At 36.8% G+C, this 26,626-nt stretch overlaps 1 protein-coding gene across 1 annotated transcript; it reads left to right on the top strand.

The window, feature by feature from the left end:
• Positions 1 to 329: 329 nt before the first annotated feature.
• On the top strand, positions 330 to 22,714 carry NAA30 (N-alpha-acetyltransferase 30, NatC catalytic subunit). The gene is made up of 5 exons (XM_081830462.1): positions 330 to 493; positions 767 to 1,538; positions 6,335 to 6,458; positions 8,251 to 8,306; positions 16,499 to 22,714. The coding sequence occupies exons 2-5, from the start codon at positions 768 to 770 to the stop codon at positions 16,634 to 16,636; spliced, it is 1,089 nt and encodes a 362-aa protein (XP_081686588.1). The 5' UTR covers positions 330 to 493; position 767; the 3' UTR covers positions 16,637 to 22,714.
• The last annotated feature ends 3,912 nt before the right edge of the window (positions 22,715 to 26,626 follow it).

Raw genomic sequence — 26,626 nt, 5'->3', positions numbered from 1 at the left:
TCGGCAGACCACCAGCCCGCGGGCTTCGCGGCCGCTCCGTTGGGGCGGCAGGCTTGGAACAGGGAGCGCCGGTCCCGCCCAGCTCTCCGCGGCCCAGCGTTGTAAGCTTGGCGGGCTGAGGAGTTCCAAAGCCGAGGACGGTGGGCTGGGAGCCGGAGACTCCAAAGCCCTCAGCAACTTCCCGGCCCCACAGCCCCACCCGTTAGCACGCGGCCTCCCCCACAGACCACAGGAGACACCTTCGTCCCCGCCCCTCCACAGGTCACCTCCTTCCACGCCCCTTTCCCTTGGCCCCGGCAGCCGGCAGGCAGGGAAGTGTCGTAAAGCCAGGCCTAGGAAACTTTACCCGGGGTAACAGCCGAGGCGCTTTACGGCGACGGCGGCTGAGTGTGAACCTTGGCGGTGGTGGAGGCGGCCGCGGCGGCGAAGGAGGCGGCGGCAGCGGCTGAGGAGGAAGAGGAGTGGCGGCAGTGGCGGCGGGGACCTGTGCGGGGTGAGCCGCGCGGAGGGGACAGGGAGGGGCTGCGGGTGACAGGGCCAGCGGATGGTTGCGGGCGGACGGGGACGGTGGCCGGCTGAACAGCTGGGCGGCGCTGAAGAGCGGGGGGGGGGCGCGGAACTGGGGGGGCTGCTCCGTGAGGGACGGTTTCTGCCTTTGTTCCCCCCCCACCTGCACCGTTCCCCCCCCGCCCGCCCGCCGCCCCCTCTGCTGCGCGCTTGTCCGCCGGGTCTCATGGCCTCCCCTCTCGGTCTGTGTCGCCTCTAGGATGGCGGAGGTACCGCCTGGGCCTAGCAGCCTCCTCCCACCACCAGCACCTCCGGCCTCGGCGGCGGCCGAGCCCCGCTGTCCCTTCCCGGCGGGGGCCGCCCTCGCCTGCTGCAGCGAGGACGAGGAGGACGACGAGGAGCACGAAGGCGGCGGCGGCAGGAGCCCGGCGGGCGGCGAGGCGACGGCGGCGGCCAAGGGGCATCCGTGCCTCCGCTGCCCTCAGCCGCCGCAGGAGCAGCAGCAGCTCAACGGATTGATCAGCCCCGAACTGCGGCACCTCCGGGCGGCCGCCTCCCTCAAGAGCAAGGTTTTGAGCGTGGCCGAGGCGGCCACGACCACGGCCACCCCCGACGGGGGGCCCAGAGCGACTGCAACAAAAGGAGCTGGGGTACACTCGGGCGAGAGTCCCCCTCACTGCCTCCCCAATAATGGAAGAACTGCGCTCCCCAGCCCGGCAGAGGCAGTGGCGGCGAGCGATCCTGCGGCGACCCGCAATGGACTGGCGGAGGGCACCGAGCAGGAGGAGGAGGAGGAGGAAGACGAGCAGGTGCGGCTGCTGTCTTCATCCCTGACCGCCGGCTGCAGTTTAAGAAGCCCCTCAGGCAGGGAGGTTGAGCCTGGGGAGGATCGGACGATACGTTATGTCCGATATGAATCCGAGCTACAAATGCCCGATATCATGAGACTGATCACCAAAGATCTGTCTGAACCCTACTCCATTTATACCTATAGATATTTTATCCACAACTGGCCACAGCTGTGCTTCTTGGTAAGTGGATGGAATGCAAAGAGGGTGAACCCCGCAGAGAGATCCAGGCCGTGCAGGGCAGGGAGTGTGAGGGCTGAGAGTGGCAGTGGATGTATACTCCTGCGTTTCATAGTATGTTAGATGATGGAAAGTGCGTGTACGCACTACTAGTTATTTAATGAAACCTTGGAAGGTAAGACGTCTTGATCTGGCTTAAGTTGGTATGTAAATGCAACAAGCCTGTATGATGCATGTTGGGGGTCTTGGATCCTGTTTATATTAGCTTATAATCATGTTTAACTGTCTTTAATTACCCTCCCTCATCCTCAAAGCACTTTGCAGTCATTTAATTTGAACATGGTTCTGTTCGGATACAGGCTTTATTAATCTCCCAATTACAGCCGTAATCAGGGAAGAGTGTATGCATAAACATGTTTTGGTGAACATGATTGTCAGTAAACTTGCTGTGGCCACATTGGAGAATTAAATCTTAACAAGCATTTTCTTATTTTCAAGTAATTATGGGGATTGTTTCCTTTTACCTCAACAGGACAGTTAACAGTTGTAGCACCAGAAAACACGCTGGTGCTAGATTTTAGAAGGCACTACTAACACTTCTGGTGACTGAAAGACTCCTGAAACTTGAACAAAATACCTTTTTGTGGAATGTAAGAAACTAAGTGTGAAATTGTTCCTCACCTAATTTTTTTCTTTAAGAAACTGGTCATAGATATACCTAAATACTAGTAGTAACACTGGCCTGTGTAAAGTTATAGTTGACAAAATTTTTTTACTTATATGTAAGCAAAAAAGATTTGGCTATGAAACTAGCTAAATAGTTTTTTGTTTTTTAATTTATGTAGTATTGGCAGTACCGGTAGTTTCTTCCCAATAATAGTGACCAACTTTAGTCTGTATGAAACCTTTCACTTAAATATTAACTGAAGGTATATGCTTTATATCTGTGTCCTCACAAGCATTTTGTTTCCATTGAATTTCACTGAGGAAAGGCAACATGCTTTTAATATTTTATGAAATGTAAAGGGAGAGCACTGCTATATTTATTGTTTTAGCATTGACTTAGTTGCACTTAGCAAATCCCTGCAAGATGTTTTGACAGTGCTTTGAAATCTATCTTTTTGATTCTATATGTTGATAATCTGAAAATACTGCTTCAATATTGTAGATAATGGTAGTTCTGTTGTTTTCTATGTTCAGTTTGCTAAACTTCAATTTAGTATGTCTGTTTAAATTGTGGGAACTATCTTATATTTTACAAAACTGCACTTCCAGGATTCTAACCATTGTATCAAAATAGTTCTTAGACATGCCTATGCTAATGAATATGGGAAAGTGATTTTATAGCACTATTATACATGTCATATTAAATGCCAGTGTAATTGCTAAAAATTTATGATTGATTTAATTTTAAGTTTACCCACAAAAGCATACACTTGAGTCAAACCTTAAATTGAAATAGTATATGTATTTCTGTTAATTACAGAAAATAGTTGTATATGTAATATTTAGTCAGCTTTGGGTTCTGATATTACCTCGGCCTCTCTCAACTTGTCTGCCATTTTAGACTCTGATAAACTTAGTAAATTTTAGTTTTGATATTTCATAGACTCCTTCCAGTTCACCAGCTGATTTGTACTTTAGCTCTTTAATAGCTGGTTTGTTTAACATTAAATTCTGAATATCTGGAAATTGAGATATGTACAGGTGGTTGACATCTAAGATTTACTAGTGCAAATATATATCTGGAGGTATTGAACATAAAACAGTAGTTAATCAGAGGCCATTTAGAATTGGGGCCTTTATGTTGGCATTTAAAAAATTTGAATTTCCTGTAAGAACTAATTTAAAACAAATATAAGTGTGTATGTTTATTTTAAGTCATATCATTTTAGAACTGTAAAGGATCTTAAATATAATCTAGCTCAACTTTACTTTTTTTTTTAATGCAAAAAAAATTAAGGACCAAAGTGACTTAAAATGTTTAAATCTTCAGATACTTAGGAGTGCCTGGCTGGCTCAGTCAGTGTAACATGCAACTCTTGATCTAGGTTGTGAGTTCGAGCCCCAAGTTGGGTGTAGAGATTACATAAAAATAAAACTTATATAAAAAAAAAAAAAGCTTCAGGTATTCAGTGGCAGAGAGGTAAAACTAGAACTTTACCTGACCTCTTATTATGGAAATAAGAACCTGAAAAATTACATACTCTTGACAGTGAAGATCATTGTGTTACCAAGTTATGCTTCATCAAGGGACGGTTGTCCTTGCAAACATGAAAAATCTGAAGAGATTGAAAACCTCCAAAATGTTTTTGGTTTCCATATAACCTGTAATGGATCAAATGGAATGTATGAGGTTGAACCTTAGAAAATTGCCAGTACTTGACCATATCTGACTAACAAAAATGACAGTTTCTTATGATTCTTCCTAATAATTGTAACAAATGTGAAAGTAGAGTACCAGACAAATGGGAGACACCGTGAATTACTCTACTCTTAACTAATTTAGCTCTACCTCTTTTGAGTTCATGGTATTTTCAGCTGTTGGTGCCTTTTTGAACTTCTTAAACTTATTACCAGTGATGTATTCTAGTCTGTTTATTCTAAATTTAACTTTCTGGCTTCCTCTGTTTTCCCATGTATAGCATTCTGGAATTTGGGAATTTCTATTTCACACAACTTGAATTTTTCAACTTTTATAGATTGACAGGCATTTGGCCTTGTAGAGTTAAGTCTTAATCTTGCCAGGAATTTTTCAGTTCCCATCCTTGAAAAAAGAACACATTTGATAGTATGAGTTCCAAATATATGTGCAAAGCTTTTATTTGGAAAAATTGACAAATAGTTTAGGGATTCTTATAAGTGTATATCCATCAGCAATTTATCAGAAAAAAAAAATAACAGCATAGGCCTTCCTCACTACCAACATCTTATTAGTAATAGTATATTGTAAACTGGGCTTTTATTTTTTTACTGATTCGTACCACTTGATTTTTGCTCCTACAGATTCTTAATTAGGAAGAAGTCAATCTAGTCCAAGTGTGAACTGATATAATACTTCGTTTGCCTATTACTTCCTTGGTCAAAGGACGAAGATTTGTTTGAAATTCCTATCCAATTTGAAAGTCTTGTCCAATTGTATTGTGTCTAGAGGTTCTGATTTTGAAGAAACTTCTTTTGGATGGTTTACTAACTGTGAAGTGTAGCTGTCCTACAGTTTTGTATCCTAGATTTATATAGGTTTCTGTTTTTCCCTAACTTAAGAGATCAGGTCAAAAAGTATTTTAATGTACTATTAGTTCAAACATGTACACACACACAACCACATACATATATTTGAGGTGAGTTACTTTCAAATCAGAAAAATGCTGTCAGAGTTGTTCAGCCAGCCAACTTTTTTGTATTTTTCAGGTCTTATTTCAGAAAGAAATTTTAGTTTTCAAAAGAATTTTGATAGAACCAGATTGATTTATTGTGAATGAAAATGGAAATAGCAATTTTAGAGGTTTATTGGTTCAAAATAGTTTTGGATTGTGTGATAAAGCAGAAATGCATTAGTGTGAATTGTTGAATTTAATATCCCATCAAAAAGATTTTTCTGACCTAGTTCAGGTTTGTGTGAAATGGATTAGAATTACCTTGCCTACAAGATTTCTCCACAATTAAAAAAGGACTTTTTAATCATTTTACAGAATGAGGGCTTTTTAATTTTTTAACCCAATTCCTGGTTTTTGTTGCTGAAATAGTTTCTTCTAAAAATTTAATTTTATTAAGAGATAATTTGAAGTTTTCCTATTTTTTTAATGAGTGCTCTTTATAGCAAACACATATTTCTAGCGAGCTGACACGTTATTAAATTATTGGAGTATTGCCCTATTGATATTTACCAGAATACAGTATTGTTAGAACTTTTCATGAGTGACAGAACTTTTGAAAAACATTTTTAATGGTAACACTGGAAATCTTAATGAAAATGGGGGATGATTAGCATTTATTCAACATGTAACCTTTAATACTCTGGAAAGACATACATTTTTATTAAAATAATTCTGTAAAGTTATATTAAAGCTTTTAGTATAATATGAAACTCTGATTTTAAGTTCTAGATATTCTCTGAGCTTTATGAGAATGATAGTGTCAGGAGTGTCCTAAAAATGAGACCATTGTATATCTAGTCTTCATGGTCGTTCACTAAAAAAACCCCTTGGGTAGGATCCAAGGAATACCTTAAAAGCAATCTTTTTTCTGAAAATCATTTACATTTTTTTTTCCTGATCAAAATCTAACCCTACTGTTCATGTATAAATATCATGTCTTATATTTGTTTTTCACCAAAACTTTATTAGAATTACGTTTAAATTTACAGTACTTTGATAAGCAAGTTTCACAATATTTTATCATATCCTAATGAATAGACATTTTCTTAAAAAAATTACTTTCATATATTTCCCCCTTTCCAAATCTGAAACATGTAGGTCTTTATTGCAAATAATTATAAGCACCTCTTATAAAGTACTTGAATGTTTGCTTTGTGGGAATCTTGCTTCCCCCCTCCCCACTAGGCTTTGATAATAAACATAAGCAATTCATGCCCTAAACAACGTTGAACGATTTTAAAACTGGAATATTTGAAGGAGTTCTAGGATTTAGATTTCTGAAACTTCTGTGATTGCTCTCTTACTAGAATTCTTATCTCTTCTTCCTCAAAAATGTGACCAGTGGTTGGTTGCTGTTTCCCTGGGTAATTGTGCAGTACCTGATGGCAATGTATTCTTCATAACTGTTTGTTTATTTTTAAGGCCATGGTAGGGGAGGAGTGTGTAGGTGCCATCGTTTGCAAGTTGGATATGCACAAAAAGATGTTCCGCAGAGGTTATATAGCCATGTTAGCCGTGGATTCCAAATACAGGAGAAATGGCATTGGTAAGGAAAATATTATGTCACTAAAAGAATGCATAAGTTGTTTTCATTTTTGTTTTTTGAAGCAAAAGGTTTAAATGTAAATATGTAGAAATGAGAAAGAAGCGAAGGGAAGAAAATTAAGGTTTTTATTTCAAAATATTTTTAAAATGTTCTTAAAATGACCTGTTTATTAATGCTTTGAGAAATTATCTTTCTAACAAGTAGCAGGTAATCAGTTTTTACCTCCAAACATTTTTTTTTATCACATTCAAAATGATTTGTGTTATACTACATACTGCCGTTTTCAGTAGCTTTACTGGGGCACTTGATCACAGCCCTCCAGGAGCTGTCTATACCTGGCTTAAGTGGACCTCAAGGCAAAATTATGGAGAAATTGTTACCATTATTTAGTACTAGTCCTCAAACATATTAACAAATCAGGGAGAACCAGGAGAAAGAATTGTTTCTTAGTATTCCCAATTTCATCTCTTTCTTGGGTCTACTTTTCCTGGCATTTTCAGTTAAACTTGTGATTTATAATGGTCGTTAGAATCACTGGGTGGTTTAAAAACAAATGCTTAGGTCCCTCCTCCTGAGAATCTTGTTTGTCCTGTTAAAAGTAGGACTGAAGCTTCCCCAGGTGACTGTGATGTAAGCCTGGTTAAGAGCCACTGTCCTAGTGTCTAGGACCTACTGGCTTTTTGTTCAGGATGGGGGATCAAGCACTTGTCTGAGCGTGTCCAATTCTGGGATCCAGTGGAGCTCAGTAAGAATTCGTGAAAGATTTCATGCCTGTACCAGTATTTAATTACTAGCAGTTTTTTTGTCACTTGTAGTTTTTTTCTTAATACGAATGTTTTTGTCCGATTTAAGACTGTTTCACACAATCTGAGATGTCATGAGAAATCATTATGAATAGGTTGACTTAATACATTTGGTTTAACCAACCTTTCTTATTAGAGTTAAGAGTTTACTACTAAGGTTTTTAATGGATTGGACTTGTTATATAAGCCAAGTTTGAGTTTTTGACACATTAAAAAGAGCTGATAAGGGCTCATGGCAAATGATTAGCAATTGTCTGACTAGTTCACAGGGCAGAACCTGGTGGCTTGAGGGCTGCATCTTAGCCCTCAGACATTTTGTTTGGCCCGTGTAATGTGATCTTCCTCATGTGCATGTTTGGAAAATTAAGAGATTCCTTACAGAATTTGGATTTCTTAAAATCAGAGTTGGCAGTTGTTTTCCCTTTTATGTACCAGATGTATCTGACCCTAAACTAGGATACATTTTGCTAGACATTTACAGAGACACCACTGGCATCATTTGGGAATGCTGGACTTCAGTATGCTCAGGCTCACTCTAAGGTTTGTAGGAACCAACCCAGTATCTTGGGCCCACTCTGCGTCACAGCAGTTTCTGGTGTAATCTTTGGCAAGATTCGCTCAGTAGTCTTGTAGTAACTTCAGCTAGTTCAAGGGTTTCCTGGGTTGCTCTGACCGTACCATATCTTGCCTTTTTCTTTTTCCCCTTTTCTCTTACCTTCAAACAGAACAGCACAAACTCCTGCTTGGAGCAAGTAATTACACCTAAGAAAAAGGGAAACATATGGAGGGAGATAGGTTTTTTATTATATTGCCATGTGTAGGTTCTGTTGGCCTCTCAGTTTAAATTTTTTCTCACTTAAGATAGTCTGTGTATCTGCATTCAAGGTAAACCCAGCATTTGATATTTCTGTGCTTAGTATGAATATGATAATTTAGGTATCTTTAAGAAACTAAATTTTCCTTCATTAATACTCATATCTATGTTCTAGGTACAAACTTGGTTAAGAAAGCTATATATGCCATGGTTGAAGGAGACTGTGATGAGGTAAGTCTTTCTAAATGTTTAAAACCCTTTACTGTGGTCTGTATTCTACCAATTTTTTTTTTTTTTAAATAAGTATTCCATAATAAATTATACTGCAAATTTCATTGCAAACTATTACATAATTGTTGCTTGTGGTGAAAATTATATTCCTTTTAAAAGCACATGAATTTTGGGCGCCTGTGTGGCTCAGTCGTTAAGCGTCTGCCTTCAGCTCAGGTCATGATCCTGGGGTCCCGGGATCGAGTCCCACATTGGGCTCCCTGCTCGGCGGGAGGCCTGCTTCTCCCTCTCCCACTCCCCCTGCTTGTGTTCCTGCTGTCGCTGTCTCTCTCTGTCAAATAAATAAAATCTTTAAAAAAAAAAAAACAAAACAAAAAGAAACGCATGAATTTTGACCTAGAACAATTTTAAGATGATAATGGGAGCTAAAATTTGTTCTTTGTCAAAATGTAAAGGTGAAATCTTAGACATTTTCAGTAAATAATTGGTATTCAGAGGAATTGGTATTCAGAGGATTTGTTCAGTTAAAGTCACTTAAGGTAGCTCTTATTATAATCTTACTGCAATTTCCTTACATATTGGCCTTGGTTTCTCTCTAAATAACATTTTTTTTTTTTAACTTTGGGCCAACTGTCAGCTCATATGAAAGACGTTTCATGTTTGAAAAAAAATCAGCATTAAATAATGAGAAGGCTGAGGAGAAAAAATTACAACCACTTTTTAAATGTAGACCTGTCTGTGTATTAACCTAGGAGTGTCTTTTCTCTTTAGCCTGTTTGTACAGCCTAACCACAGCTATAATTTCTTTGTAGCCTACAGCACTGTCCTGTACACATAGTGAGTGCTCTGTAACTAATGGTGATGATTGGGAATGTTAAAATTTACTGTCATATGATGTGGAAGGAAATAAGTATGAACTAGAGAAGTATAGATGTTTTTAATACAGCAATGGTGACTGAGATGGAACAAAGTTGTATTGTGTTAATAATTTTATAAACTGTACAAGTGACAATTATCTTTATTATTTGAGGGCAACTATGCCTTAGAGAGTTCTCAAAATACTTAAAATTAGGTAATTTTTTCCTCAAAAGACTCTAACCTGTTTTGATTACTTTTTTTTTAAGACGGTTTTTTTTCTGTACAAAATGTATACACAGTCGTTAAACATGATGTGTACGTGTGATTCGAGGGTACAGAGTCCCTTCATTCACCATGCTCACACTCTGCAGCTCTTCATTCTTCTTTCCGCTTATAGCTACTGTTCATCTTCAAATATGTATCCTCCCATTTCTAAGCACACATCTAAGCTGTGTAATACTTTTTCTTTACACAAATGAAGCCATAGTTATTATTCTGCAATAATTACTTTTTTTATTTAACAATATCTCATGAACATGTTTCCATGTCAGAATACAGAGATTTACCATAGAGTATTCTCACCCTTCTTGTTCACATTAGTTTGTATTCTGGCAGATAACACTAAATAGTGGTTGTTTGAGAAGGCCCGCAGGTATGTTGGGCAGCACAGAGGAAATCATCCTGGCATTTCAGGATGTTCAATGTTATTTCAAATAAGGTAATTCACATGTAGTGAAGGATCTTACATGGTAAACAGCTTTTAATATAATATCACAAAGTAAAAGATGCAGTGACCCTGATCATTTAAATGTCTGGTAACTCAAATTTGCAGAAGAGGATTAGACTGCATATGTTGATGGGTGTAAGTCTCTATGTTTGTAGCCACACTGGTTTAGTTCATCAGGAGGAGAAGTCAAGCTTCATAAAAGTTGCCAGTTTGGAGAAATCTTTGGGTTGATAAGACCATGTTTTGATCCTCTGCTGCTACTGAGTAGAGTGGTTTCCAGTGAGCAGGGATGTTACGAACAGGGAGTATTATGTTCCTTAATGGTGTTATACCTTTTGTGAGTTATCCTAGTCACTACCCGTGAGACATGGTAGTGTGCTTTACCTTAACAGAACAAATATGTTTATATCGTATTGGTTTTCCTTTAAAAGGTCTGGGGATTGATATGGAGATTTGGGTTATATTGGTTTAGTCTCATAGTTAGATCCTAAATTAGTGACACGTTTTATGGTAGAAATACTCTTTTCATTGTGGGCCTAAAAATCTAATTCTGATTTACTTTTCTTACTTTTGAAGCAAAGAGTTTTACCTATTCTTAGCCTGAAATGGGGATAGTTCCGAAGACTTACTTTTTTTGTATGATTTTTTTACAGTTTGAATAGTTCTGCCTCTGGATTAGAGAACTCTTCTATGTTTAAAAAAAATTGTGTCCCACATTGTTCAGATAAAGGTTTTGCTCTATAAAGGGATAGAACCTTTGTTTACTCTTTATAAGGCTTTTCCTCTCCCTTTCCTTATGTTTTAAACTGTATAAGCCACAATTCTATCCCCTTTTCCCTTCTAATTTTTGATAGTTAATTTGTCTTTGTTGGTTCCACTTCTTTTTATTACCATTTCATCCCATTTGGTTTGGTTTCTTACCCCTCGACTCCAGTGTAACTACTTTCTCACTGATGTATTTGCTAGACCTAGTAGCTTCTTGGTTCTCCTCTACTTATTAAACTACTTCTCAGTCTTTAAGGTCCAAAACAAATATCAATAACTTTTTAAAAGTTTTCCTTAATCCTTCTGGACAGAATCACTTGTGTGACTTCTGTGGCTTTCTTGGCTTCTCTTTTTGTAAAACTTACTCCGCTGTTCAGAGTCTGTGCCTTAGCTGCTAAGGGAGCAGAGATTCCTTTTCTTGTTTACTGCCGTATTCTTAGTACTTAGTGTGGCATTTGTGATAGAGTACAGTGGTTCTTAAGTATTTGTTGACAATTAGTTCAGTGCTTCCAGCATTTTATCTGTACCTCTTTTTTTTTTTTAATGGACTTGTGAATTTCAGCTTGTATAATTGTTAAACTTGTCTTTCCTTCTGAGCTTTCTGTAAGCTTTCTAGGAATGGCAGTCATTTTACTTGTTTTGTACATAGTAAGATTTAAAAAAAAAAAGTATCTACAGAGTTCATCAGTTGTTAAAATACCTTTTGGTAAAAACAAAATCATATGTAAAAACAGTCTTGTATATAATAATTGTGTTCTGAGGAAAAATGAAATTTTAATTTCTAAGAATATAGTAACCAATTATAAAGTAACCAACATGTGATTTTACTTAAGTTAGGCCAACCTTCTTTTCTCTTAACGTGTTAAGGAATTTTGGCAAATTATTGGAAAGACATTTGAAAAGGGATTTAAATTACATTTTCTACCACTTAGGTTGTACTGCTAATTTTTTTTTTATTCTTCAAGAGATTTTTAATTCTATGCACCTGTACGGAGTTACATTTGGAAATCTCTGTGAAGCCTTACCATGCACATCCAGTCAATTTTTACTTCCTATTCTGTTTGTAGAATTTGTGACCTTGAGTCATGTTTATATTGCTCTTGGTTGCTATTGTCATTTTTAAGATAAATTTACATCATATTAAACCAAAATTAGTAATCACAGAGTTGAACTGTAGATGATGTTTTTGTTCAGATAATAATGAAATACTCTCCTGATCTAATAGTTATTTTCATTTTGCCTTACTATGACTTTCCTAATGTTTTATGTCAGAATTAGACATGTTAAAACAGCATAACTAAAAGCTCTTTTTTAATTTTCTGTGTATTTGGAGTTGTCTATAGAAGTTATAGCATGAAAAAAAGAAACAAGTGGATTTGTTGTTTCATGAATGAGAAATACATTACCCATATTGCTGACCTGGCTTGGATTTGGTTACACCCCCACATGTTCTGGCTGCCAAACATGTAGTGGCTACTAGGACAAGCATCTTGGGTTTGTGTATTACATTAGGGGAATAGTAAGAGAAATACATACAAATAGCATGAATAAGTTTTCTAGAATGTGGGATTGCTGGATCATATAGTAGTTCTATTTTTAAGTTTTTGAGGAACCTCCATAACTATTTCCATGATGGCTGTACCAATTTACATTCCTACCAACAGTGGCCTAATTTATTATAACCAATGATAAATCTGTTACATATTAACAAAATGCATATAATATCTTGATATATACAAATGCATCTCATGTATTTTTATGTTTTTTTGATATTGTACAAAGGTGAATTTTATGATAATGTACAAAGCCTTATATGTTTAACAGTTATATGTTGAACATTTTTAGTTTCACTGGAAACATATTTTGGCTGTGAGACAGAGGCTGCTGGGTAGAGAAGAGTAAAATGGAGATATTTAAGCTGTAAGGACTTTTGGTTGAGTAGTTTGTCCTAATTAAAGAACTGGTTATGAGAAGCCTGGGTTCTAGATCCATCTTCTGTCACTTAGAATTGTGTGATTGTAGGCAAGTCATTTAACTTTTTATAGTCTATCTCTTTGTCTATGCAGTATGATCGTAATTCTGATCTTAAAGGAATGTTATGAAGAGCAGTAGTGGTGTTCAGTAGTATTGATGGAAGGTCTGTGAGGTGCCAGGTGATAGGCTAGTGCTTAGGTTCTAGCAGTGAACAGTTGGCCTCCCTCCAACAGTTCCAGCCTACAATATTAAAAAAATCTTTCTAAACTATAATCATTTGGCTTATCCTGACAATGGTTTGTTGCTAAGAGAGTCTGTGGAACTTCACAGTAATCCTTTTTCTGTTAAGTAGAATTCTACTTTGCCAGATTTCTTTGGGACCAAAGTAGCCTCATTATCCTTTGGCTTCCTATGTAATACTCCCATGATGTGGTCTAAAAGAATAGTTTTATATTGAGTTTTCACTGTAAACCCAGATTCTCTTTTAATTATAAGAATTTGAATGATTAAGTATTAAAAAGTAGTTACTTTTTTTCTGACATTTTCTATTTTGTCAAATGATCTCTTTGTTTAGAGAATGTGAGTGTACCGAGAGAATATTTTCATTTTAACTAAGGTTAGCCCTTTGTGTAATTCCATTTCTGTATAATTGGGCTGTATTTCACTAATCTGTTAGGATGCCAACAAACGTGAATACAGCTCTTTACCACACCCTATGTGTGTATTTTTGTAGCCATAATTAGCTTCAGATGTGTCTTGAATATTTCCAGTTGCCAAATATTAACAAACAGACTTAGAATCCCTTCATTGTGTCTTAAGTAGGTTAGATCTCCCATTTGCTGCTTTGTTTTAATCTGGGAAACAATCAGGGGGAGGCACAGAAGAGTGGATACTATTAAGCTGTAGTTCAGATTTGGAGTCTGGTCTGTTTTTGCAGTTCTGGTGGCCTTGAGTTTCATTCTTTTGTAAATTGGAGAAAATCATATCTATTTCATAGGGTTATTGTGAAAATAACATAATGACAAATGCAGGTAAAATGACATAATGCATGTAAAATGCTTTACAATTTTATTAAGCCTTCAATAAATACTAGCTTAAAAAGAACCTTTCACTCCTTTTTCTGTGAAATCAAGTTCCAAGTTTTGAGTTGTTGTACCTTTATTGCTTCACATGTTAATTATTTTGACACATTTTAGCTTTAATTAGGTGGTGGCCTAAAACAGAATTCTAGGAGTTATGCAAGAGAATTGTTCAAAATTGAAACCTGTATTGATCAGACTGTAGTGTCCCATACTGGAAGATGACCTACATTACTAAAAAATAAATTCCCTTTTTTTAAGAGCAGAGAAAAATTGTTGACTTTTATTCTTAAACCAGTTTATTTGTTGTACAACATTTATTTAAATGTCCCTTCTTAGTAATATTTTCTCTTGCTCCTGAATTATTCATTGCTTGTGTACAACATTTATTTAAATGTCCCTTCTTAGTAATATTTTCTCTTGCTCCTGAATTATTCATTACTTGTGTTTAGATCTTTAAAAAGTTCAGATTTAGCATGTGATTTGCTTTAATGAGTTAATTGTGTAGGCAGTTGCTTTAAGATGATGCTTTTTCTTTCAGTACTTTGGTCATTTAAAAGTTTGGTAATGCTTTTGTTTGTTTAATGTTTATGTAACTATGTAATATAATGAAAGGTGCTTAGGATGTATATAATTTACAAATATTTAAGAGCCTTCTATGTGTTAGGCAGTTTGTTAGGTACGTAGGAAATGGCTATGAAGGAGGTACACATGATCCCTGCCCTTGTTGGGCGCATCAGCTAGGAGAGATGACACCGTCATTAAATGTTGAATGAGAATGGAGTTGAATAAGGAGAAGTGCAGAGTGCTCTTGGGGTAATATAAAAGAAAGGGATACTTCACCCAGTCTGGAAGGGACAAGCTAAGGCCAAAAGCAAGGAGGACAGGAAGAGCATCCTTCCAGACAGAGAAAACAACTTATGTGAAAAGTCTAAGGTGGGAAAGATTATGGTGGGTTCCAGAAACTGAAAGTTCAGTGTTGATCATGGAGAGCTGGGGGAAGGGGAGGGGAATACCTAAACTGAAGTTGGCAAGGTAGGTAGAGGCCATATTTTGATGGGCCTTTTAGGTTTCTTTAGATTATTTTTAGATTGTGGACTTTATCTTGAGGACAAAAGGGAGTCAGTGGTTTTAAGCAGGGAGTTAACAAGAGCATCATTCTACTTAAAGAGAATGGAGACCTTTGAGTTAGGAGGATCTTGTAATTACAGTGGAAGTTGATGGCAGCTTGGACTAGAATGGTATCATTAGGGATAGAAAGAAAAGGGTCGATTTGAGAAATTTAAGAGAGAGAATTGAAATACTCGGTGCTTGGATATTTGTAGGGGGGCGTGAGAGGAAAGAAGTTCAACAATGACTCTTGGTTTCAGGTTTAAGGATTGGTAGGATGGAGATCTTGTTACTAAGATACGGAATTGTGGAGGAGAAGTTGATCATGAGTTCAGTTTTGGATAGGTTGAGTTGAGATATATTCTTTTTCCTATTATTTACATCCGTTTGAATTCTTGTCAGGTATTTTGATAGCTTGAGAAAGAACAAAGAGACTCATAGGCTTTACTTGGGACTCTAATTATGCTTTGCTTTTTCTGTCCCACTTCAAACACCTGAGGGTTATGACATCCCAGCAGTAACTGTGGCTCACTGTGTCGGTAATTCTCAATGAGGTAGGTTGAGAATCAATAGAAAGGCAAATAGAGCTGTGTATCTAAAAGGTCTGAGGATGGGATAGAGGATGTTTTGGTAGAGGAAGGTAGAAACAAATTAAAAAAAGGAAATCACACAATACCAAAAAGTATCATTTATTCATTGTCAGGGCCATTGGTTCAGTAATATTAAAAAAGACTCAGAAGGCAATACTTTATGTGTTCTTCTGTTAAGTGTTGATGTCCATAATATGTAGTCATTTGTTCTCAGACTGTAGTCTCCCAACTAGCAGCATCAGCATCAACTAGCAATTTTTTAAAAATACAGATTCTTGGGCTCCATCCCAAATCTACTCAGAAACTCTGGAGGAGGGGTCTCAGCAATCTGTTTTAACAAACCCTCCAGTTAACTGATGTTTGGGTACCTTTGGTCTAAAATCAGCAAAGGGTCAGATGAGTAAATATTTTAGACTTTGCAGACTATAGATCTCTGGTGCAGCTGTTCAACTCTGCTCCTTGTGTTGAGAAAGCAGTCCTAGACAGCATGTAAACAAATGGGCATGGTTGTGTTCCAATAAAACTTTATTTACAGAAGCAGGCAATAGGCACATTTGGCCCAAGAGCTATAATTTGCAGATTCTGGTGTAGACTGTAGACAATATGGTAATTGTTGCCAGGATAAATGATGACAAATTAATGAAAATATAGGAGTCGGAGGTCAATTTGAATAGTTTCAAGTACTGGTCAATTTTCTTCAAAGTTTTTATTGTTGATTTTTTTCTTTTCTTCGTCTTTTTGTCACACTATTTTTCTCCACAGGGAAACAATTCATCTTTGTTTTAGTATAAAACATGTATTCTCATTGCTAAAACTTTCAAAACATCACAAAAAATCAATAGAACAGAAAATGTTCACATTCCTACCTCCCCTGGCCCCAAGAGAAAATTACTATCACAATTTCAGTGACCATTTTTCTGGGTTCTTTCTGTACATCATTAACATTGTTTCACCATCAATTTTAAAACAGAATACGGTATGTTTTTCTTAAATATTTGAAATGTTTATGTGTGATTTGTCAAATTATGAAATTATAAAATTAATTTCAAATATATAAAATTGTAACTTAGTTTTCTCCTCTTTTCGAAGGTTGTTTTGGAAACAGAAATAACGAATAAGTCTGCTTTGAAACTTTATGAAAATCTTGGTTTTGTTCGAGATAAGAGGCTGTTCAGATACTATTTAAATGGAGTTGATGCACTGCGACTTAAATTGTGGCTGCGTTGAGAAACTGACATCAAGGAACAACTTTCCAACCATGCAGAATCGACCTTTGCATGCAATGCAATTTGTACAAAATTGCTTTGCAGGTGGATTTAGTAATTTCCATGCAGCTCTTATCTGTCAGTGTCTCATTGAGTGTCGCACAATATTTGTTGCACTTTGGCATGGCGCATTTGTTCCGAATTAAAAGAGATTGTTTTAAACTTAAAAGAGTTCTTTTGGTACCAGCAAGATGTGCCAGTTGATAGCCAAGATTTGTTTGTTCATTTGCAAAGTCTGCTGACAATGTCATTTACACAGTGATCATTTTGTCACAGAACCAGTAAGTGGAACATGATTTTTGTTCCTTAAAAAAGCCAATGTAGATTGTAAAAATCTCCAAGTTATACTAACATTTCACATGAAACCTGCCATCGTTTTCTGAAGGGGGTGGGGGAAAAGCTTCAATTTTAGGTTTTATTTTTTCAATATTAAATTTTTCCATTCTTGAATATTGGTACCTCAGTGATTAGTGAATGAAAAAAATGTTATGTAGGGTTGGGTGTGTCTTACAATGAGTAAAGATAACAATTAAATTGCGTCTGCCAGTGCCTGTGTAGATAAATATATTTGTCTTCATCTCTAGTTTTTGAATGCATGCTATCTTTTCCTTTTCTTTAAGGTCTTTGCAAGCAAACTTTTGTTTTTATTTAAATTCTAAATTTGATAATAAATTATTTCAGATTTTTATAATTTGGATACTTTTTTCCAGGTGAGTGACAGAGTGGTTTACTGTAAAGTCCCTTTTTTCCTTACAGTAAGAAGTTGAATCTACTTGGAAAATCTTTGAGAAATGACTCAAAAGGGATGAGAAAAGTTGATGGAGCCGGGAATTGCTGGGTTTTTGGATGCACTTTTTTTTTTTTTGAGAATGAGGGAATTTTTGGAAAAGAATAGAAAATTAATGTAAATTGGTATGATTTTATTTAATCAAAATTATCGTTAAGCTGTGAAGGACAGCTTTTACAAAGCAGTTGGAACTTTTCCCACTTGATTTGGATTTCACATTGCTTCTGTTTCTTAAAATGCTTCACTTTTGGCTCTTGGTCTTGGAAATAAATTTCAAGGTGCATTGTATCCATTTTAAACTGATTTTCTTTTCACTTATTTGAGCAAATTCTTGGGGAAGCTTTGCTTAGTCCTCAAAAAAACAAAAGGGAAAATTGTAAAAAATTTTTGGAATGAGTTCTATGGGTTTTCTTAATAGTTATTACCATGTTCAGTTACATTGTATTTTGGCCAATCTGTGCAGTGTAACAAATTTTAAAGTTAATTGCTTTCATTTGAGTCAGGAAACCTGTGATGGATAATTTAACTGGAAAACCTAGGTACCCATAAAAAAAAAAAATTGATGCTCTGTGAAAAATGTTTTGTAGGATTCTATGTTGTTTTTTCTTTAATTTGGATATGCTTTACTTCTGCTCTAGGATTTGGTTTGAATTTTATTTTATGGCTATAATTACTGTATTTTTTAAAACCCTACCTCCATTAACAGTTGGTAAAAGCCCCCTTTCAGGAAAGTTTGTTGCCTTTTTTTTTTTTTTTTTTTTTAAAGGAAAGCTGCTCCTTGCTCAGTGTAGTGTCTTGAAAGTGAACATGGTATTAAGTACTTTTAAAATAATGGTACACAGATTTGGTGAAAATAAAATCTTCCTGCTGGTGGGATCATTTATAGTTCCTTATTTTTAAAGACAACTTTTTCTTTCCATTTTATGTTGCTCTTGAAAGTTTAATCGGCAGAGTACTGATTACATTAAAAATGTGATGATCACACAATACTCAGCTTTCCAGCTGACGATTTTGAGTATGTCTTTGCTCAAATGTCATTTGGGCTCTAGCATTTAGAGGAATGCCAATCATAGTGATGCTTCTGTTATTTTTAATATGGGGGTAACTGAGCTAAAACAGTTATCAAATTTTATCTCACCACTTTATATTTGACTTGCTGATTCATGAGTAATGATAGTTGATGAACATACAGTTGCTTGACTCACTGATGGGGACAGTTCCAAAGTAGATACATGCTGGATTTTCATTTCAACCATTATGTTTTTGGCACGTTGTCAATGAAACCATTTCTACTGACCTTTTGCCCCAGAATTGACCAGGTTTTGCTGAACTGACTGGGTGTTTGTAAACATGACCATAACATGTGGCTAAAAAGTCAGATGGTTGCTGTATTGTTCAATTGGTGTATGTTGAATATAGATGTCTTCCTTATGTCTTTCATTGGTTATGCAAAAATTGTTTACTTAAGTAGACTAAAATTTTAATATCTAGCTTGATAACCCAGCATCGAAACTAAGTCTCCATTCCAGTTGAAGTAGCATCGTACATTAATTTACTTTTTGATAGTGGGCTTTCATTTTTCTTATATGATCTTAAAACAGTCCCAGTTAAAATTGATAGAGTGAGTTCACTTGGCTAAAACTGAGCAAAATTGGTGCAACTTTCTTTTAACGGGGTGCTGCCTCTTTAAGACTGACTGTACTATCCACTGACACTGGTTTGGCAGTTGGTACTGCTGAACATTTTTATACATGCTACCATGAAGCTATATATGTTAGTATTGAAGAAGCTAACGGGTATACTATCATTTTTGATATGTGGGCTGATTGTAATTTCCATTACTTTAGGATGAAACTACTCTAGAGAAGTCCACAGATCAGAAACCAGACAGTAGTTTTTGAAGTCGAAGCCAACAAAATAAAAAAAGAAAAAAGAAAAAATTACTATTAAAAAATTGGTTTTGATATTTTCTGCCTCTTCCCCAAATTACCCTCCCTACTTGCTTGACAAATCTACCTAAAGGACTTTGTTTGTCACATGTTTTAATTTTACCTTGCCCTGTGTTATGGTATTGGCTGACATGTATAAGACTGGATGTGTATATTTATTATGGTGTCTAAAAATCATGAAGTTCATCACTTTCCGGGAGCATAGATAAAAGCAAATCGGTAGTGCATCAGAGTTACTTTTCAGTGCACCATGACATCACTAAAATGAGTGCTATAATGTTACAGGGCTTTCAGGTTTGTAAAAACATAACCATAAATTATATTGACGTCAGATATGAGTTGAGTATCTATAAAGTATCACGTGTATCTCAAAATATTGGACTGCTGTTTGATGACTGGATATTGCTGCATAATTTTCTTCTATTGTCCCATATCCTTTTGGAGAGAGAGATTTAATGGGATTTGAAATGTGCAAGATGTCTAAATAAGATGCAGTCAAATAAAGTTGGTTAAGTTGTGTTTGCATTTTTCTTTTAGATACAGCTGTGTGCATTTTATGATTGAGTTGTTCTGCTTTTACCTAAGAAAAAAAACCAAGCAATCCATTCAGTTCTCCACTTCCTGCCTCCCATCCAAGAATTATTTGGGAGAAGTGATATATAATTGTTATCTACTTTGTGTTCTGACAAAGTAAATTTAAAAATAACAGCATGAATTTGATTTTCCTAAAAGTATTCAAAGTTAGTCAACTCAGATATCAGATATCAATACAAATGAGAGCATTTTTGCATGTATAAAACCAAAACTTGGTTTTTTGTCCTTGTCCCATAGCAATTTATTCCTAAGACTGTTTTTATTTAAATTTACTACCTTTTTTGTTTGTACTTAAGTAATGTTTCTCCCCCCTTGTTAAGACACCAAAGTAAAATAGAGCAATATCTGGGCTTTTTGCCTCATTCTTGTAAGAAGCTTTAAATGGTAGTTATGTATGCTTTTATATTTAAAGATTTATGGATGTTAGTGGAAGAAAGAGATGTTTTAAATGTGAGTACTAAATTACTTTCATCATCCATGCAGTATTCACTTTGTTCTTTTATAGTTAGTAAAAATGGCTGAGTTCATGTTTTACTTGAATCTTATATGGAACTCCTGAATACCTCATAAATTGTCTAAATAATGATCGGAAAGTTGATAGCATCCTTTGACACCTATGAACAGAGATCACTATTAATGTGTAGCCCAGCGATATAGTGAGTGATAACTTTTAAACAACTTTTAAAAGAGTGAAAAATCTCATGAGCATATAGCACACTGCACTTTTTTTCAGATCAGTGCTGTCCAATGGCCCTTTTTACAATAATAAAAATGTTCTTTGTGCTCTCCAGTATGGTAGCCACTAGTCGCATATAGCTAGTGAGCCCTTGAAGCAACAGCTAGTATGATTGAAGAACTGAATTTTTAATTTTAATTAATTGAAATTTAAGTAGTCACGTGGCTAGTGGCTACCGTATTGGACGGCATAGCTTTAGATAATATTTAAGCAGTAGTAACTAAGGAAAGTATTTTTTCAGTAGGATTTTTAAGACTACCAAGTTATTGAAATATGAAATGGAAGCATCAGGATTAAAAATCTCTGAGCAAGGGAGCAGCTGCACTGTTTATGTTGATTGTCTTTTGCATCCATACAGTTATTTGACACCACCTCTCTCCCACCCCCATTGTGATGTAGCCCTTCTGAGAAAAGCAGCCCTTAAAGTTTTTATTTGGAAATTTTCTGGGTTGCAGAGATGCACAGATTCAAGTGGCAATAATTAGTTTCTGATGAGACTGTCATGTCTTTTTAGTGTTAAAATATTTTACATAGTTAAACCTAATAATCTCTCATTGTGGATGAATTTGAAGTCATTTCATCTCTAAATGAGATTGGTCATTTCTCATTTTACCAGTGTTCAAACTGGAACATAGAAGTATATCGTATTTGTACTTTAATTCTGGAAGATCATTCATGCTGAAGCAAAGGCGAGTGTTTTTGTTTCTGAGAGAACAAGATTTTGCTGTGTTCTCTGGCCATGTTGTGTGTCACTCTTGATTCTAGCTGGTCATGTAGTTGGTATAACTCATCAAAAGGGCAGGAGTGAGGTTGAAAAACACCTGGCCAAGGGGAGTGCCAGGCTTGGTACAGTTTGTTCCCACTGCTGGGGAAAGAGCTCAAAGCATATGTTTGTTTGATAGCAATCAGTGTCTGATCGTCATATGAAAAGACCTAGGGATAACAAAGACCACCAAAGTGCCAAAATCTAATACTAAAAAAAATGTGAACAATGCAGGGGTTATAATGTAAGGTTTTTATAATGCTAAGAAATAAGCTCATTTTTAGTTAATGGATTTTCATTACTACCTCTTTGCTGTATAAAATATATCTCAGTTTTCTAATACCTCAATTTCCTGAGAATCTGTATGTACGTTTTTGTAAATAAAAATTTACCATATGCTAGGGGAAGGACCTGGCTTTTAAAGAAATTGTATAAAGACCGTTGTTACTGGATTTGTTAAACAGTGAATCGATTTGAAACTTCTTTAAAACATTTTATAGCCTTTTCTGGTCCCCTTGACTGAGGTGTTGTTTTTTTTGTTTTGTTTTCTTTCTTTTTTTAGTAAACATAATCTTATTTAGTGAGATCTGTGTTCAGGAAGCATGTACCCTCATTTGTTAATTTACAACTGCAAAGATTTGTATGTCTCCTCTGTTTTCCTTTCATGCCAAAGAAACACTTTTTTAAAAGCCAGCAGGTTGCACGAACTGAAAAAAAAATTTTTTTTTTTTGCCCCTTATACAGGCATTCTTAAGTTTTATTTCCTGGGATTTAGATACTTTCCAGAAAAAACAATATCTTCAATTTTTTAGTTAAAGCTAGTGGTAATAATTTGTGAAAATACATGTTTTTAGGAATGCATTAGTTCCATTAAGGAAGTAATGACAGTTTTAAGGAACTGTGCTGCATTCAGTCCACAATTGCATGAACCTTTTTAAAGCCAATATAAGATATAATTGCTAAATTGTGTGTGTATGTGAACTCAGGATTCAATGGCCTAACATGTAGGGGATTGATCGCTGTTATCTTTAGGGCCAAATTTCCCATGATTGCACACGGCTATTGATCTTATTTTTAAGGGGGCTAAACCTGCTGCCTTTAAACTTTGCTATCTCCCTCCCTCCAACTGTGGCTGTAAACAGTGACTCTGCATAGTCAGCTAGCATTATACTTGATTCTACTGTGAATGCAAATAAAATTTGTTAAGTCCATCAAGTATTAACTAGGTAAATGTAAACTGATTTCAACCTTGTCTTTGGCCAAGTCTACTTAATAGCTTATGATAATTTGGAAATGAATTACATCAATATGAATGTGAACATTGTGTTTGAGTTATTGTGGGAATAATTATTCATATTTGGAACTGATAATGAACATTTAAAGTGTTTATTTCCATCCTTATGGGGCAAGTTTCTTAACCTCTCTGAGCCTTTAGTGATTACTACCTGAAAGGCATATTCTGAAGAAAAAATGGGATGATTTATATAAGTTACCTTAACAATTCCTAGTAGCTTACTGCACAGTAAAGAATAAATGATAATTTATTATTGGCATTTAATATTGGTATATCTATTGTTAATATACATGCCATATTAGTATATAGTAATTTTGTATTTTGGCATTGGGTTTGTAGAACCATTTAAACAGTGATAGTCATCTAAATATTATATTAGATCTTATGAGAGTAGCCCAAACTGTAGCAAGTGAAGAAAAAAAACTTTTTGCCTTTTTATTGTAGAGAATATTAAAATAGGTAGAAGACTATAATGATCTTTTTGTGTACTTAACTAGGTCCAACACCCATGGCCAATCTGGCCCTATCCATTCCCCACCATCCCTTCTCACATTTTTTTCGAAACAAATCCCAGAGATTGTATCTTATCTACAGATATTTCAGTACTTATCTCAAATGGTAAGGTCTCATTTTAAATAAAACCACAATACCATTACACACACACAGTAATCCTTAATCATCATATAACCAGTATTAATGCTCCAATTTCTAGGAAATTGTTTTTAATAGCAGTATTGAGATGTGTAAAAAGTGGAGGGTAAATATAATGAATACAGAGGAGGCCACTTTTGCAGAGAGGATGAAAAATTTCTGTTAACAAGGAAAATAGGCCCCTAAGTAGGTAAATTTGGAGGTAGAGACAAATGATTAAGGGGGGAAAAGTGGGAAAGCAGAGTAAAGTTGAAAGCAGGGGCTGTGTCTTGCATCCTCATTACCTAGTGTTTTCCTGTGGGCATAGTAAGACGCAGATGTTTATTGGGGGGAAAATGGAATTGATAAATCTGGTGAAATTGCCAACAGTGACAAAGGAATGACTCTTAGGAGAAGGGGTTAGGCTTTTGAAATAAAATCAACAAACCATGGCAGAAAAGACACTTGGGTGAGCAGGAAAGAAAATGGGTGGTAAAATGGGCAGAAAATTTTAATGGAGATGGCTCAGCAAGTGAATGCAGGGTCTTTGTTGTTTTTTCTTTTGGAAGAAGATGAAGTGGGGAAAGCATAAGGATCACCTTATAATCAAACACCCCAATACTGTGGTCAGAAGGGATCAGTAGAGGAATAATTCAGGATAAATTCATCACAGTCATTATCAGAATTTATAAGGAAGTCAAACTACATGGCCAGAAATGCATCAAATCAGGAGACTCTTTCTTTGTACCGTAGCTTACACTAAATGCATATAGAGTGAATTACATACACAATTGTGGCTCTCATCTCAAACCAGTGAGTCCAGTTTTCTTTTTGTTTAAAAGAGCACCTAACTGGAGACACAGAACACCTGGACGTGTTTGCACAACCTACTGAGGAGAGGATCATTGTGGTCTGGCCTGATACGGGATACTTGGAGCTGCTGGGGTGTGACCCCCTCAGCTTGAGGTGGAGAGACCTATGATTCATGTTCTTTCTCCAGTGCTGCGAGGGCAGCAGAGTGATAGCGGTAGTAAGTCGGATATCGGCAAGGCTGCCTTCTTACAGTTTTCAAAGCAGTTTCACCGACTTTCAATCTTTCAAAAGGTCTTTTGAGTTGGAAAGATAAAACCGATACTCAAAGTGCTTAAATGACACCTCTGTCTGAGGTCACACAGCAGTGATGAGACCCGAACCCAGGCCTCCTGAGTCTCCTCTATCTCGTTTTCTTCCTACCACACTCAGTGTTTGATGAAACCCAAAGAGGACAGAGTCCAGTATGTTTAATTCTGGTGGGTAAAATTAGAACTTTAATGAATTCTACTAAATTATTTAAATTCAGCCGTTGGATTCGGCATAAGCTTTCAATGCTCTCTTAAACTGTTTAATAGGTCCAATTTGTAAAATCCATGGAAGGATTTAGGATCAAGTGATTCTTAATGTCTAATTGGCTTCTAATAATTAGGTCTATAGTATCTTTCAAGAGGACTGATACTGGTTTCTTTTTTTTTTTTTTAAAGATTTTATTTGTTTGACAGAGAGTGACACAGCGAGAGAGGGAACACAAGCAGAGGGAGTGGGAGAGGGAGAAGCAGGCTCCCCACTGAGCAGGGAGCCCGATGCCGGCTCGATCCCAGGACCCTGGGGTCAGGACCTGAGCTGAAGGCAGTCGCTTAACGACTGAGCCACCCAGGCGCCCCTGGTTTCTTTTTTAAAACAAAGTTTCCTTATGCATTGTCCCATTCTGTGGAGGTTGAAATGAATACTTACATTTAATTTTAAACTTTCCAAATGTTGTGCTTTAGACTGTAACTCTCTTGCCATAGTTCCAGTAAACTTTTACTTGTCAAATTTCAAATAAGCCCATGGAAACACTTTTTTTTTTTTAAGGGAAAGAATGAAGTTCATAGGAAAACTGCCTTGATTATTAATCAACTTTGAAGTCTAATTAAAGTATGTAAAAATAGTTAAAAACACCTTGCAAAATCGGAGTCATACTAATATTCTCTTTATAGTGCTAAGCCTATGTTAGAGCAAACATTAAGACATTATTTTTGTGTATATATGTATGTGTGTGTTTACGTATGTACGTGTGAATATATATATATATTTTAAAGTATTTGAGAGAGAGAGAGAGTGAGAGAGAGAGCCCAAGAGGGGGTAGGGTTAGAGGGAGAAGCAGACTCCCTGCTGAGCAGGGAGCCCGATGCGGGACTCGATCCCGGGACTCCGGGATCATGACCTGAGCCGAAGGCAGTCGCTTAACCAACTGAGCCACCCAGGCGCCCGTGAATATATTTTTTAAAGAGACCCTTTTCCTGGTGGTAAAAACTTGCTTGAATTAGAGTATCCACTGGTGGTTATAAAATGTGAAGTGACTGGGTTTGCCTACAAAGCTGCCTTCAAACACAGTAGGATGCTAATAGGCAAAACCAGTGCTACTTGATAACACTGGTCAGGTCACGAATGTCAAGCCTAGGATGAAAGAAGAACTTTGTCATCTCCCTACTCATAAAAACGGGGTTATCAATATTTGCCTTTCAGGTGGGTGATGTCGGTTCCACTGGAATGGGACTCCCATGAGAGCAGGGAATTTGTTCATGGCTGTATGTTTTCACTGCCTAGAACAGTGCCTGGAACATACTAGGCATAAAATAAATGTTTATTACATAAATGTATTAATTGATGCAGATTGCTTTTTAAGGTGCGTAACAGAAAGTTTTCAGACTTAAAATCATCAGAGGCATCAGGGTGTTAACTGGCTAGCCAGTCAATCTTTATGTATTTCCCTCCCTCCCTTTCTCTCCTCTTCCTACATTCTTCATGGGAAGTATACATCCTCTGCTGACGTTCTTTACCTTTGCGGCATAAGGTCATGAGAGATGACATTCTGCCAGGAGGCAATAGCTCTATTCCGTTATCTATTAAACAATTCCCAAGCACCTGCGCTGGGCCAGGCATCATGCTGGGCACTAAGAAGACAGAACCAGTCGAATGGCTCTTGAGAGGTTCACAGGCCAACCTGCTCTGTGTGATTTGCAGAGGTGATCACCAGGTTATTAGGATTGCAGAGATGTTGACAAGGCAAAAACTCTGGAGACTCAGTAAGATCCCAGATATTTTTCTTTCTGAATTATTTTCCTGTGCTTTTTAAAAGAGGAAGGCCTACTGTATTGTGAAGATAAAGATTTTTTTTTATCAT

The sequence above is a fragment of the Leptonychotes weddellii genome, chromosome 9, assembly GCF_054177405.1.
Source record: "Leptonychotes weddellii isolate Sample4059 chromosome 9, ASM5417740v2, whole genome shotgun sequence".
NCBI lineage: Eukaryota > Metazoa > Chordata > Mammalia > Carnivora > Phocidae > Leptonychotes > Leptonychotes weddellii.
Note: the sequence above shows the minus strand (reverse complement) of the source record. Positions and strands in the feature narration are given on the sequence as shown.

Bases quoted from the DNA above. Each gene is read 5' to 3' on its own strand.
- NAA30 (XM_081830462.1), top strand. From the start codon at position 768: ATGGCGGAGGTACCGCCTGGGCCTAGCAGCCTCCTCCCACCACCAGCA. The intron at 1,539-6,334 runs GTAAGTGGATGG...TTTATTTTTAAG, and splicing joins GGCCACAGCTGTGCTTCTTG to GCCATGGTAGGGGAGGAGTG. The intron at 6,459-8,250 runs GTAAGGAAAATA...TCTATGTTCTAG, and splicing joins ATACAGGAGAAATGGCATTG to GTACAAACTTGGTTAAGAAA.